The sequence below is a fragment of the Poecilia latipinna genome, unplaced genomic scaffold (assembly GCF_001443285.1).
Source record: "Poecilia latipinna isolate Pla-1442-1.1 unplaced genomic scaffold, P_latipinna-1.0 Scaffold2510, whole genome shotgun sequence".
NCBI lineage: Eukaryota > Metazoa > Chordata > Actinopteri > Cyprinodontiformes > Poeciliidae > Poecilia > Poecilia latipinna.
The window spans coordinates 108665-124907 of record NW_015115126.1 but is presented as its reverse complement, the minus strand read 5'-3'; the positions used below and the strand labels follow the sequence as shown (position 1 = coordinate 124907).

Here is a 16243-nt window from a genome sequence, read left to right as displayed (position 1 = left end):
GGAAATTTTGTTTTTTGGCCCATAAAATCCCCCCAAAAAAAAAAAAAAAAAAAAAAAAGGAGAATGGAGCTCCAACTTTATAAAAAAATAAAAAATAACAGTGTTAATTTTTGACGTGTAAATTAATTAAGTTTGGAAAACGTTCTTTATTTAACATAAAGACTTAATAAACTTAAAATATTCACTTGAATAAACTTAATTTAAGGCAATATATTTAAGCTGGACCACCTGTTTTCTTTCAGTATTTATCTTTTACGATTAAATTGCTTCTTTGCAACATGGATGAAATACGCCAGATAAATTTAGGTTAATTTAAGTTAACCAATATTTATTTTAGAGTTCTCACACTCAATAGAAGATTTTTTGTTGTTTTTCAAGCTTCCAAGATCGCTGTGGCCCACTTTTTAAAACTCTTGACTGACTTTGAAAGAGAAACTAAAGATAAAACACTTCGGCAGTTGAACCTTCTCACTTTGCTCCACGAGAGGAGATGACGCGTGTTCTCGTTTTCCCGAGACGTCCGAGTGAGTGGGCGACCTCCAGCCAGCTGTGTTTAGGTACGTCGGGGTTTTGGTTTTCCCAGAGAGCTTGAGGATGCCCTGCTGCCGACGTGCATCGTTTGGCGTGTATGTGTGTACATCAGAGACATAAACAGCCCTGACATAAGAAATGCACTGCCTGATGCATTTCGTACCTAAAGCACTCTCTGTACTCCCACACTTTAACCGTCCGCCGTGCCACACACAGAGCGTGCTTCTACTGAAAAGCGGTGAGCGGCTGCATGTTTAATTGCACCTCACTGACTGTTTTGTTCAGAAACGAGCCAGCGACGCCGGCCACCTCTGCTGAAGAGGTGAAAAAAAAAAAAAAGTCTCGTAAATGTTTATTTGACACGCCGTTAACGACCTGGAAATGTGGCGAACAACCGTGCCTCGATGCTCACTTCAGTCCTGAGAAGCTATAAAATCAGTAATGATCAGTTCTGCACATTCCTCCACGCGTTAGTTAAACACACCTATACAGAAGCCGTGTGTAGAAAAGACAGAGGATGGGAGAAATGAAAGACTTTTCCTTACCTCCCCCATCCTCCATAATTTTCCACTCATTTTTGTGTAATGGAGTTGAAAGGAGTAGAGTGGGATTAAGATTAAATGCACAAGAATATACATTCAAGGCAAAAATGGAGGAAGGGATTATGTATACATTTCTGCCACAAGGCATATCTTGTGGCAGAAGATATGTAAATAGGAGCATATCTTAAATATGCCCCAACATATTTCAATTTCACTCTGAAATGAATTTATTATTCATCACCCGTGATGAAGATTTTTTTTTTTTCTTGTACTGTACAGTTGTATATACGATCAGGTTTAATTTCTGGATTTAAGGACAAAGCAACTAATGCAGATTATCTTGAAAATGACATTTTCAGGACTCAACCATCTAGATTTAGGTTTGCTGACTTGTCTGGACATATTAGACACAGAAATACTTTTTTTTTCCCTCAACACCAGTGAGCACACAGTTAAGCTCCAGAAGATTCATACTCCCACCTGATTTGTTTCTGATAGGAAAAGAGATGTGCTACTATTTACATTTTTATCAAAAAATACCATGGCTGAAATTATATGTACCCTTTTTAATAATCAATAGGTCATCTTTATTTTCATTAGAGCAACTGAAGTGTTCTCAGAATAAGCATATTCCTGCAAAGATGATCAGATTTGAGTCTGGACCACTCAAATCATTTCCAGTTCCAGATATAGAAGTTTGCGAAATGAAAAGATGGGTATGAACATTTTTGGGCTATTTTATCATTACACATAAAAACATGATTTGCTGAAACTTTCATAAGTTTCAACAAAAATATATTTGAATATATTTTACCAGGTGGTTCAACTTTGATATTTGGAAAGCAATTCATTCCCTATAACAGAGATTTGTTCTTCCTGAGATACGCTTGCTGTATTTACACAAAGATCACAGACAGAAGCAGCATTATATATGTTTAATCTAATGTTTAACAGATAAAGTCTAGCATAGTCAGACTAAAACCAGTCTCAGCTGAACAACGTGGGAGAAAACAGAAAAAATCTAACTCCTGTTAAAAAAACGAGTTCCTGAAGGCACCATGTGAGGGCGGTATAGTGCATAACAAAGAGGGAGAGGAGAGACGGACTCATGCTTTCAAGCCACACTTTTCTGTCTTGCGGTTCAACATTTCCCTCTATGTGGAAGGGCATAAATAAGAGCAACATCACAGGATCAAAGCAGGTGAGTGAAGATGAAAAAGGAAGAAGAGATTCTCTGAAGGTAATTTGTGTAGCTGTGATTTAGCATAGCTACACACTTAGATGTACCTGTCTGATTCTGTGATCTTCGTGTTAGCTTGCACTTGGAGGAAAGAAGTGCAGCTATGACTACGGTGGGATTTTGTGTCTATCTAAATAAGGACATCAGCGTCCACCGAGAAGTTCAAAGCTTGCATTTAAGCTCCGACTGCAATATAAGGGAGGATTTCTCAGGGGGCCTCTACAGACGACAAGAGGCTGCTCTACCTTTACTACAGTATCGTGTGTGTGAGAGTCTCTTCAGATGAAGCCTAAACAAATCTCCCTGCCCCCAACATATTTTAACCCCATTTGAGCATCAAAAAGGAGGGAGCGACCGATAAAATGCCATCAGGGGCCCACCAGTGGGTGTGGGTGTGAGCGTTCATGTGTGTGTGTGTTGGGAAGTGAAATGCTTGGGTGACAGGCTACCGTTGATAAGTCTGTCCTGTCCTGTCAGACTATCTGGCCTGTAGGTACATCAGCATACATGCCAGAGAAGCACACCTATAGAGGCTGGTGGAAGGGCTCAAACCCAAACAAGCTCAAAGGCAACAAAAGCAGCACATTAAAGAGTAGCAGACATGAAAAGGGACAGAGTGGTCCAACATACTGTACGTGTAAGATCAAAGTTAACATCCATGTACACAATCTAAGTCTCTGAGTGTAGGTGGGTAGGTGCTGATGAAGCCTTCATGGTCTATCGTTGCGTATCCCTCACTGTTCTTTAACCCATCACTCTGGTTTCAAACTAAGACAGCGAAGGTATTCTGCATTTGCAACACCCTCCAAAACACAGAACATGATAAAACATGAGCATGTGTTCAAATTCAGTTCAAATTCCTGTCAATTATCCAGAGTAGCCGGATAATTGACAGGGGTTCTCTGTTTAATTGGCATGAATTCTCTGGATGTGCATCCGCATTTTGACCACAAGACTGGTTGCCAATCTGTCCTCAGTGTGTTACTGACTACTGAAATAAATACACTACTAATCACAACCCTGAGCCAAAATCTGAGAGTATAAAAAATGAGTGTGTGATTGGGGAATATTGGTATTTTGGGCCAAGTTGAAGCATGCAGACCACCAATGTAAAATTATCTAGTGAGTTTCATAAGAGTTCTTAAGTTGTTTTCTTTGAATGCTGATATCAATCATAAAGCATTGTGAGTGCTTAATTAAGATGTAATTTTTGGGGTTTTCAGTTTTCATTCACCCTTTCGGTTGAAAGTTGTTGCAGAGAGGAGATTGTTTGGACACTAGACCCTGATGACTCTTGATATAATGTAAAAATAATTTTGTCAAGATCAAGAACCTCTACTGCAAGATAAGATGGTGAAGACATTAGATCAAGGTGTCTCTTGATCTAATGCCCAAACCGTTTAATCCAGATCAGCAATGTCACACTCCAGTTCTCAAAGGACGATGTCCTGCAACTTTTGTCCCTGGTCAAACACAACACAGTCAAACTGTAAGAACACCTCCTCAGAGAATAATGATATTCCACACAGTCCTGGTGATGACCTAATTACCTGACCCAGGTGTATTTCAGAGGAATCCCATTTAAAGGTTGCTGGAGTTCGGCCCCTGCTCTAGATCAAGGTGAGATTGCTTGGAAATACCGTCTAGACCAGGTGTCTTTAAATCCAGGCCTCAAGGGCCAAAGTCCGGTAACTTTTAGATGCGTCTCTGCTTCAACACACCTGAGTCGAGCAATGGGACCATTAGGAAGACTCTGGAGGGCTTGACTGCACTGAGGAGGTAATCCAGCCATTTGATTCATATGTATCGGACCTGGGACCTGTCGAAAAGTTGCCAGACACCTTCCCTCGAGGGCTGGATTTAAGGACCCCTGATCTGGCGACATAGTTTTGGCATTATCTAAAGTTGCCTCTTGAGAAGTCAGCAGGGCTAATCCTTTCCATTTCTGCATCACGTTTTTCCCTTAAAAAGTCTCTAATGAAGACAGTGAGTTCAAAGGTCATTCACCATCGAGGTTGGAAGTTAGTTGCAGCTCCAAGTGGAGTCAAAATCAGGAATTACCTCAAACTTCCAATTGAGCTAATATCCAAACTATCAAATTCTTCTAGATCTGCATGAGCTGTTTTAGGAAGTAGAGTCTGTTTATTTGAGGCCAGTTAAGCAAGATAGTTCAGAATAGAAAAAATATGTAATAATTGTCGATGTTTAGAAGGTTTTAGAAATAAACTACTGAAAAGTCAGGTTTGAGAAGAACCAAAATAGACTTTAAATGAATAAAAGTATTTTATATGCGGACAGGCTTTGTAAATAGTGATCAAATCCTCACAGACATATCTTAATGAATTAATTGAAAGAACTAAGAAGTTCTCTGTTGCTCTGAAAGATAGTTTAAAATGCCAAGAATTGTCAATGCTGTTGTTGTAAGACGTTTTAGGGTGGTGCAGGAGGAACTACTGCCCTTTTCCTCCATCCAGGAAGCTGCGTGTTGCGGTTTTGACAACACATTTATTTGGGAGTTAAAATTATCTTCCCCAGCAGTCCCTGTTCTGGCTTCATTCCTCTGCCTACATTTTTGCATAGGGCTTAAACACAAACAATTGGGTCAGTGTCACCTTATCTCCCCTTCTCTCCTCTCGGCCGGTTTGACACAAAAGGCACGCTGCCGGCCTGTCCCCTCTTCTTTTAAGCTACCCAAAGCAACTTTTTCTTCTTCCGCTTTTTTTCCTTCTTCTTCTTCCCGGTCTACCTGCTTCAGGATTAAAGTAGAGGAATTCAGGGGCAGAAAGACGCGGTCTTTCATCGCGAGGCCCTTTGAGGGGCTTTCATCCCTCGTTTCTTATGTTCTCATTCCACCGAGACACACATCCACTATCGCTTTACCTGAGTCTTATTTTAGAAGGTGCAGGCAGCCCACTTCCCCAGTCTGTTCGGCCTTTACTCCACAGCCGCTTTTGTTGTCTGGGCCCCGGTGAATGAGACTTACATTTTTGTGTCTGCTGGCCTGCCTCTTGCTCATATGTGGGTCACTTTCTACACAGTCACCGTATGGACTGGGATACACAATATTTATACACTTCTGCATGCAAAATGTAATGCTAAATACTTTTTACATCTATAGTGGTCACTTCTCTATTCGTTCCCCATTTGAAAGTAATACATGGTTTTAAGAAAACTCGCATGCACCATGAAGATTTACATAATGCAGCGAAAGGCTTTTTATAACTGATATGTTTTCAGGTTGATCAGGTTTCCAGAGGAATATGTAGATAATGAGTGAGAGGCCCATTTGCTTTAATCTTGGCTTAAAAATGGTAAAATCAATAAAACATGCAGTTTTATTGCAGACGTGCGTTGATTTTCATAAGTGAAGATATTACTTAAAAAACATCTCACCTATGGCTTTGCACAGCACTACAGAGTATTATGGCATACTAAGAAAAAAATAAATAAAATGACGAGAATAAAGTCATAACGTGAAAAACAATCATAATATTTTGAGAATAAAGTAGAAATATTACAAGAATAAAGCTCTAATATGACTTTTACCTAACACTACCATTTTATTGCCGTATTATTTTGATGCATTTTTCGACTGTATTCTCATAAAACTTTATTTTCCTAATGTTGTGTCTTTATCCTTCAAATTTATGACTTCACTCTTGTAATTTTATGACTTTATTGTCGTAATTTTATCTACGTTTTTATTTTCTTGGCGAGGCCCTGATACTGCGTTGCAGCACAGCTGGATTTAGAACCATGACTGAGATGTGTAGACCGAGTAGAGCTGTGACAAACAAGGCTGGACAGGAACCTAGCCTACCGCAAAGTTTCCAGGGGAAATTAACGCCGTTAAACATGCGCAACTATTACAGTTAACCCGCTTAAATCGTGACATCTGCAGTCTTTTCAACTGAAGCTGTTAGAAAACCACCAGAAAGCCACTAATGTTGGGTTACAAGAGGCGGTTTTATATGCTATGTTAACACAAGGCAGTTGCTCTTTCCATTATTTTCATCTCCCTTATGAAATGGCTGGAGGAAATATTTCCAGTTTATGCCTCTGCATGCCAAGGCTGCCCAGAACTAAGCTCAAGATGGGACAGCAATGCCCTGAAGAGTTGTTGGCACAGCCAGACATCCTAAACACCTGCAGACACCGTGACGCAGAAATGTCACGGGAGAAAAAAATTTAAATGGGAAAACAAAATAAAATAAAAATCACAACGCTGTTTCTTTTCAATCAAATAAAGGTGCTGCGATTCCAGTTCACGTCATTTTTAAATAACAGCTTGCAAACTAGTAATTTTCTCTGTCTTTTTATGGTGTGGTAGAGGTAAAGTTTGGCAAATTGTCAAAACTACAGGAAAAACCAATAAGACTGAAAACTGGGGGGCGGGGAGTGAAGAAAATTAATTGTGCCATCGAGAAACATGTTTTTTGTATATAATCAATAGGCTAACAAAAAAAAAACAAAAAACGGGGCAGTTATTTTGCATTTATTTGTTGGGATTTGACTTAACCAAGTACATATAACATTATGTAATAATAACAATAGCATGAGGGGTTTATAGAAGACTAAAGTAAAGCTTCAAATAAAATGAAACTGGAGAATAAACACGTTTCCATTTACATTTCAACTTAAACTAACACTGGTATTAGGAAAATAACAGATACATGGTAGTGGCAGCGTGGTGATCTGGGTTTGGTTTGTAGCTTCAGAACCTGGACAACTTGCTGTAATTAATGGAGTCATAAATTCTTCTCTCTACTAATAAAAATACTGGAAAAAATGACTTTTTTTTAATACAATTGTGCAGAAAATATTAGCTTGTATTTCACCCATGTTTTGTTGTTTCATTGCTTTATTATACATTGTATACATCACTGACATTATTTGTTACATGAAAAGATTTTCCGCAGGAGTTTAGCTAACTACCACGGGTGTGGAAGTGCTGTGGTAATAAACCTGGAGCTGACGTGAGAAGAGCCATAAATTTGTGATCTCCAATAAGCTATTCACGTAAAAAAAAAAAAAAAAGATGCTAAAGTGTTGGTAGCAAAAAGATAAAAGTTCTCCCTCGGGGATAAACAAAACTTCACTTCAATCTTGTGTGACAGCGTTTGTACTTCTTCAGTTAGCCTGTCAGATCCTGATGGATCTCAAACATTAGCAGATGTTTTGGTTGGAATGCCAAGATATCCTGCCAACACACCTCTGCATGATAGGAGGCCTGTAATTAATCTGTGTCTCCTTATAAAACCAAAACAAAACTAAAAAAACAATGAGGGTGATTGCTTAAAGATGAATCAGAAAACAATTGACCAATAAATTGTGATCCAGAAGATGGATGTTGACCGTATCGTCGACAATCGCACGTCAATCAATGTTCTCCGACTTTAAGACGGAGGGCGATAATTCAGCAGAAGCAAAAGTAACTAGAAGGCACAAGCTTTCTAAGGGTCATGTGATTTAACCATCCTAAACCTGTGCATATCTTACGAAGGAGCAATCGACACGCTATGATTTGAGTTTTTGTAAATGACTGATCCCTCTACAGACCATCTTTAAAGCTGCAGTGTGTAACTTTTATGAACTTTCTTGTTTTTTTTTACATATTCGCTGAAGCTGTCAATATGTCATGAGACAATCTGTGACAACATTTAGCTCCTCTTCCTTCTCCTTCAGTGTTTCCATTACCAACGAGAACCAACCAATCAGAGCCAGGAGGCGGGTCTTATGGCTATCAATCACAATCGTGTGTGTGTGGCCATGTTATGCTGCAGCTAGCGTAGCATGTTGTGAATGCCAAGGCTACTAGGCAAATAAACCCTTTCCCTGTGACGGTGAGTTGTTTCTCTGCCATTAGCACATTCAGCAGCGAGTACATGAAGTTGATTGACAGCGGTAAGACCTTCTTCCTGGCTCTGATTGGTTGTTGTTGGCCAGGATTTCTTCACACACCGATAGCAGCTCAGGGAAGAGGTGGAGGAGACTGATATTTTCACAGATTATCTCTCTCATAAACTGTCACTGCATGGTGAAAGTTTAAACAAACATGTAAGGAGCGTATTCTTTATAAAAGTTACACACTGCAGCTTTAATCCGAATCAATAACACTGAGCTGTTGTTGACTCAGGACCTGTGTGGCATAGAGCCCTTTAACTCCGTCCCACCTGCGGACTTCAGTGGCGTTAACAGCCATGATTAAGAACACACCTACCTTCTCCATGGTCCAACTACAAAAGTAAAACTGAAAAGAGACAAATAAGCACCTCAGCCCTGACGGGACTCCCAACAATAACAGTTAAAGAATGTAATGTAGTTGCGGCCGTGTCATTTAGGCCCAACAGGAGGCCTGAGCAGAGCCAGCAAGTGTTACCTGATCATTTACCTATAGATACCTGAGCGTAATGAGGCGCTCGTCACTATGTTATTTAGCTAAAATGGTGTACAGTAGTCGGGAAGTAAGTGTAGGCTTCTGTGTCAGACAGTAATTGTTGTTTAGATCCGAGCTAAAGGGGGGGAGCGAGCAACAGTGTGAAGCTTACACTTAGTCTGGTTTTAGTCTGGTTTTAGGGTAAAGACAGAAGTCTCGCGTTTCCAGTGATATCGAGACATCGCTACTTTTAAGTTAGGAAAGGGGGGGGAGCAGTTTGCAAAGGCCAGACACGTTAATATGGAGACCAAGGAAAGGAATGTCTTTGTGGATGGATTTGCTGCTTCCCAAATAGGTAGAAGGCAGGAAAGAGGGAATTAAAGGAAAAACTTATTTTAAAAATCACATGTTCAGGAATTTAGCTCAGTACTACGTAGAGTTAAGTCCAAAATTATTGATACACCCAAAGGTTATTCTGTTTCACTCAAGACCCAAGAGATCTGTGTCACCAAATGGTAAAAAGACGTTTTTCTGATTTTCTTTACATTTATACTAAAAAAAACACACACAAATCAAAATCATGTGTGCAGCTGTCTATAATGATTTGAAAAGCCTTTCTTGGCTTTCTGCATGTCTCCACTGGTGTCGATGACCTTTCACCTTTCGCAATGAACTCCAAAATATTTGAGGTTGTAAAGTATTCGTGCTTTTAGCCCAATCTTTAACTCCCTCCGCAGATTCCCCATTAAATCCAAGTCAGGACTCTGGCTGGGCTGCTTCAAACTTAATTTGAAGCTTAATATTTGAAACATTTAGTGGACCACTTAATAGTCCACAAGCCATTACGCTACCACACCAGCTGTGTGTTTTGGGTCACTAAACCATCAATCAGGACAAGTTTCTCAGCAGAATCCTGAAGGACATCGTTGAGAATCTTGATGTAGTTCTTTTAATTCGGTTGTCTATCCTGTTGGGCATCGACACGCTGTAAATATGGCTGCATAACTGTGGCCAAACAAATCTATTTTAGTGTCATGTGCCCACCAAACCAAAGAACAATCTCCTCCTCTGTCCAGATGAAAGTTTGCAAAGTTCTTTTTTTCTACCTAGCTCAAGGAAATGGTTTCCTCTTTTGTCCGTTTTCATGGAATCCAGAAGACGCAGGGTCTGTTTGACCGTCTGCCTTGAGATGTTGCCACCGGCAGGAACCGCCGGTGGCCTTCGGGTGAACCCTGGTATCTTTCTTTCACCTCTCGCACCGTCAACCTCGTCAGCGCAGGTGTCACTTTTGACCTCCTACCAAAGCCTGGGAGGTGTGGCCACTGGAACTCAAAGACATTCAGATAAGATCTTACGCCCCTTTCTTGACTTTTCAGCAAGAAACACTTGGAATGGTGCATAGCCTTGAATCTTTCAACCCGCTCACAGTTTCCAATGGGTATGCAATTTGGGTCACGCTCCTGCAAATTAAATTAAATAAAATGGTTCTTCTTTGCTGAAATGTGCTGCACTTATTTTACCATACAAATATATTCTTTCCCGCCGGAAGAAATATGTCGGTAAAGTTAAACGAATATTAAATCAAAATCTGGCCTCACTGTTTCCAAGGATTCAAAAATGTAATTAGTGACAATAAAACCCTTCCCGTTTTCGGTGGAGTGTAAACAAGACTGAGTTAATAATGGGCAGAAAGCTGCTGGAGGGTGATTGCTGAGGCCGAACTCGGTAAGATGCTTTTCTAATCTCTTTTCGATCTCGGAGGAACTTTTGCCTCTATAACTCGCACCGTGACCTGGTGACACACATGTTTGGGAGCTTGTCGATACGTGAGAATTTATATCTTATATTTGAACCAAACCACAAAGCATCCAGAAAATGTTGGCGTCACAGCGAGTTTCAGACGTAAATCAGCAGAGTGGAGCGCTCTGATTGCTGCTCCCGAAAGGACATCAGGGCCGACAGTCGGGAGGTTTGTGCGCATCTTGCAGAGCACGATCCGCCAACGAGGAATCGGCAGAGCTTTGTTTTGATGTTACTGGTGACGGTTTGATGTTAATTGTCTGATGGGATTGACAAGAAAATTAATTCCTTGCCTGCAGCTACACATCCTGATTTGATCCTATTCCCTCTCCTGCAGGAACCCCGTTGTGGCGCACAGAGAGGGATTGTTGAAACATGCATTTTATAGACTAACACAGACCAAACGTTCATGTTTGCAGACAAGATGCAAACCTGATGAAAATGGATAAGAATGTAAATGTGAGCCTGAGGGGGGTTAAGTGGAGATAAAGTACCCCAACTTGCTAAAAACACAATCTAAAAGCACAATCTAAGATTAAAACAAGGCGCTGTGGTTTTGTATTGTTTATAAATTAAATTAATGCCCTTCGGGGGAAACAATTAACCAATTCCTGCCATCTAATATTTCAATAAACCACAAATATTTGTGCATTCAAGCACACAGGTTCAAAAGTCAAAATCTAAAATAGTTATCAGGCAATCTGAAGATGGGGGAGGGGGGTAACATAGTAAAAACTGCAGGAATTTAATGTTAGCCACATAATTTAATTGTTCTGTAATTACCTAGATTAGCTATGACAGAGACGAAATACCATCAACATGAGTAAAAGGCTTCACCACCACAAGATTATTCTTAATATGAGCTTAATTTTACTTTGTTGCATTTATATGTCTGCTGCTCTGATGAAACATCACATTACGCGGCTAATTACAATGTCTGATTTTAAGTCGTGCTCGGCGAATGATTAAAAATGAAAATATTTCAACTTTATACTCTATAAAATGAGGGCAGAGGTTAAGTATTGTTTGTGCTAACGTTATGTTCTCTGTTTTTTGGCACAGAGCTTGATTTCAGCGATCATGCAGCCGACTCACCCTGCTGCCTTTCTCTGGGAAGCACTTGCACCCTCTGCTGCAGTCCAGGCCTGCACACGGTTCATCAGACTTTCCACCCTGTGAGAAGAAGAAGAAGAAAAAAAAAAGGAAATAAATCAATGTAACTTTTCACCAAGGCACTTCCCAAAACTTCACAATTATCTAAATACAGCAATAAAAAAAATCTGTTCACTGATTCACATTTAGAAAGTCTGTATGCTAATTTGATGAGCTAACTTGATTTTAAGATAGAAAGGTGTTTGTTTGTTTTTTTTACAATTTCTTTTATCTGATCTTACTTTTCTCTTCCAGCAATGACAGTAGACTTTTTCTTGTAGTGCTCGACTTTACCAGCTAATCAGTAACTGAATCAAAAAGTGTCTAGAACCAGAGTCAGAATCAGAAGCAAAATCTAAAGTTTATCTGAAGGACATCTTTAAAAAATATTTGTTGCATTTCGGTGTATTTTGATGTCCAGCAGCCCTCAAGACCAAACCCCTAAAGCTCTCCACCATTAAACAACCACTTTTCAGCTAAGCACTTACCACCTTCTCCTTTCTAACAGTGCAGCACATCGTACACATTCAAGTTAGCAAGCTAGCTAGCTAGCAAGCTAGCAGGTCATGTAGGCCTAGTAACTCCAGCTGCAAAATTATTTTGAATAGACAAAAAAGATAATGGTGCCTTCTAACTAAATAATAAGCTAAGAGGTAAAAAGAAGGGATTAATTAAATCAGCTAAAAAATCTTTCCTCTCTTTGTATTTTGACCATTTCTATTGCTAAATTTTGACAATTTCTATTGTATTTTACACTAAATAACAACATGCCAGGGAAACCTGAAAGAATCACAAGAAATATGCCCACAGATGACCAGGGTTTGAGAAGGAAAAGGTTAAAAGATTAAAAACAGGGTTGTTTAGATAAAAGAAGAAAAGGAATGTGACTGAATGACACACTTTTAATATTACAAACAAATAAAAATGCCTGTAAAAGATGTAAAAAAATAATAAAAAAAAATACATGCTCAATTTTAGTGAGTTTCATTATAATCATGCAATGGAATTTTAAATTAACAATAAACAGTTCTGTAAAAACTCAGATAAATCTCAAATTATTCCCACAAAAAGTTGCTTTTGCATTTATATTAGCCTTAAAAGTAAAAGCTAAACTAAAATAATTTATAACTATTGATATTTCAAGCGTAGCGAAAATTTAGAAAGACCTTTTAATAGTCTTATCTACAAAATATGTTTTATAGTTAGTCTAAAACTCAGGTACTTAGGCAAACATTTTTATTTGAATGTAATTTATGGAAAAATATAACAATTCCCAATTATTTCATGATGCAAATCAAAGTACAGTTGCAATCATTTCTCTTTTTGTGACCACTGTTGGAAAATCGAGATGCAGTATTGAGCTGGTTGCAATCTGCTATTTATGCCACTAGAAGGCACTGCAGCCAACATTCAAGACATTAAATTACACATCTATTTGTTACTTGGTCTTATATTGATTGATATATTAGGTAAAAAAAAAAAACAATTTCTCTGAAACCTCTCATTAGATGAAGTGAAGTGACTTCCCATATTAAGTAAGAAGGACCAATGTTCTGATCCACCCTGTTTTTTAAGACAGACTTATTGCCTTCTAAACCCCACATGAACTGCAGATTAGCATTAAGTTCAATGGGTGGCATTCCTCAGATAGCTGTGGAACATCATCCAAAGGTTTCACACCAGAGCACCAAAGAAAGAGCTTTTATAAGCTGCCTTGTGAGAGTGAAATAAGCTTACATACATGAGGCTCTTAAAACTTCAAAAAACCCACATTTGGTGTTTTGGTCCGAGGTTGAAGGGCCAGAAGGAGGGGAAGAGATCTGTCCTTTTGGTCATTTTTGGTATACATGCCTCAACACTTTCATAAATATTTAAAACTTGTCCTATGAGGACAACTTGAACATTTCCTTTCCTGATTTTATAATAATATAAAGGACGGCAGGTTGGTTGTGGTGGGACGACGCATGATGGAGGTCAGGGTGGATGAGGACAGAGCGTGGGGGGCTTATCAGCTCAGTGGTCCTAGTGCCCATAAGCTTAATTAATAAAGGTCAAGCAGCTCTCGTTAGAAATCATCAGCTGGTCGACTGGGTCCTGACAAGGGGCCTGGGAAAGTGTGGCCCTCAATGTGAGGTCCTAAAGAATATCTTTGAAAAATAACGCTGCCACTGGAATCACATTTCTAGTGCAGACAAATAATGATTTATTTTCCTCATCACTTAACAGTTACATAGCAACTTTACTCCAAGTAAACATCAACAGAGGTTTAAACCCAAGTAACTTCATTCTGCAAGAAACTATCTGAAGAACACCTGGTTCAAACGGCTTTTCAGCTGTTATTCATCTAAATTATTCTGTTAGCATCATAACCGGTTTATCTGTGAGAAGAGAAATGAAAAAACAAAAAACAAAAAACAAAAACAGAGAAAGGCCAGCAACACGGCACACAAAAAATGCAGAAATTGAGCAAGAAGGCCTGTAACTTTAACATATTCTGTTATTCTGTAAGTTATTGCGAAAAACGATAATATTGTTGTTTTGAGACCATTTTAAAGTAACATGATGGTAATGGTATAACAATGCAAGTACGCCTCTCAAAGATCAATAAACTTATTTATAGCAAACATTTAACACTGGAACTGGAAAACATTTTAAATATTCTAAACAAACAAATAAAAATAATTATGAAGTCACTGTAAACAGAACTGTCGTTCAAAAAAGGAGCTAGCTGGAACTGGTAGATGATTGATGTCATCCAGTCTCATAGAAAGAGACACAGGAGAAAAACAACCAGCTATACAAATGGAAATGATCGAGCTTGTTTACATTTGTCATGCAGTTAATTGATTTATTCCTTATTGCATTAATCTTAACTTCAGTTCAACCCTCAGACAAGCTGTTGCTACATTAGCGCCACCTGCACTTCTTTATCCTACTTACTTTAACTGAAGTTTCCTTCAGGAATTTAAAGAACTGAAAAGAAAATAAATCGGTCGAGGCCGAAGTCTTTGAATGATAATTGCGACTATTACAACTCCCCCTCCAGCAGACTGGGGCAAAAAAAAAGGGGGGACAAACTCCCTGCAAAGCGAAAGTGAGCTTTGGACAGAGAAGGGAGGGAAAAGGGGAGAGAGGAGGAGAAATGTCATCAGTGGCGGTCTGACTTTCTTCTTTACGATCCCAATTCCCTCTACTTTCGACAAAAATAGGGCAACAGTGAGCAGAGAACAGAAGGAACTACAGTCGAGCAAAAGAGATTAAACCTCTGGGACAAAGACAAGCAGATAAAGATAGCTGCAAAAACAAAGACAGGGTTTGGACGCCCAAATGATTGGATGCTTAGTCACCAAACGCCTATAAAGTACATTTCAGATTTTCCTATTCGTTTCAAAGCCTATTTTCTGACTCATCGATCGTCCAATCAGAGCAAGTCCATTCACATCAGGGGGGGTTTTTGGTTTGATCCAAAACCCTTTGTTGTGGGACGTAATCCGGCCTCCACCTGAGAAGGGTGGAGATGCACTGATCCGCATTCAGTTCCCTCCTGTCCACACCCGCAGCTGAAACTGATGCATTGTATCGGGAAACCGATGCTAAACCAGCACCCGAGGGAAGACATTTGCTCCCGCTGCTAAGAGAGAGAAATACGAGGCAGACTTCAACAACTCAAGTCCTGAAATCTTTTCTTGTTTTAACAATAACTTCCTTCTTGCTGCCATTTCGTGAATATGATTGATGACTACTGATGTGTGAAATGTGTGACAGTTTCCCTGTAGGCAGATTCTCCTGCTGTATTCCTTGATCTTCAGGATGCTGTTCGTTCTCTAATGCTCTCTAATAAAATATCTGACCTTCAGATATCACTTCTAAACTCAATTGCTTACATTGGATTTTATGGAAGGCTATCAGTTTAGATATTCCTTGTTCAGTCGCAAAACCGCCAACGAAAAACATTGAAGTTTTTTTGCAAGGTACCGTAAGAGGCCAAAAGCAAAAATCCAATCATACTTTGCATACATGTCCACATGCAAAACGCGAATCAACACGCTGGTTAACGAAGGCTCACGTGGATTCCTCCGTCTTCACACTCATCATCACATCTTAGGCTCTTGTCAACTGGAATTACCCGGTTATTCGCCTTTAAGCTTAAAGCCATGATGTACCAATCAATCCGTGCTGTTTGCTCATACTTCACTGTCCAAACACTTTCATGTTCACATGTCTGGCTGGGCTGTTTCACAGGCCTTCATAGCACATACGTGCTTAACTCTCATGTCTGTAGGTAATGGGGAATACGTCTGGACCTGCCTTTCCATACCTACAGAGTCGGCCCAGATAAGGTTCTGGTCGATCAGAGCGTGGCGTACGTTGGCCCTTTCTGAGCTCTAACGTTGAGAGAACGGGGACCTATAAGATACGGGCTTCTTCGTTGTTATGATGGTTGTGTTCTGCTTGCACATATGGGAATGCAGGGCTGTGGGGGAAAATGCTAAACAATTTCTCAAACAACAATGAAAATAAACAATCAGCCTTTCCTGTAGCGGCAAAGATTGGACCTTCTGCAAGCCACAAAGAGCGCCCGCATGTAAATATATATATATA

General features: G+C 39.5%; 1 protein-coding gene across 3 annotated transcripts in view; it reads right to left on the bottom strand.

Moving 5' to 3' along the window:
• The window catches only part of LOC106938110 (complement C1q and tumor necrosis factor-related protein 9A-like), an 86950-nt gene that overhangs the window by 13335 nt on the left and 57372 nt on the right, over positions 1–16243 (bottom strand). For all 3 annotated transcript variants that reach the window (XM_015019954.1, XM_015019953.1, XM_015019951.1), the window contains exon 4: positions 11585–11662. In XM_015019954.1, the coding sequence (XP_014875440.1) occupies positions 11585–11662 (78 nt within the window). The remainder of the gene's footprint in view (positions 1–11584; positions 11663–16243) is intronic.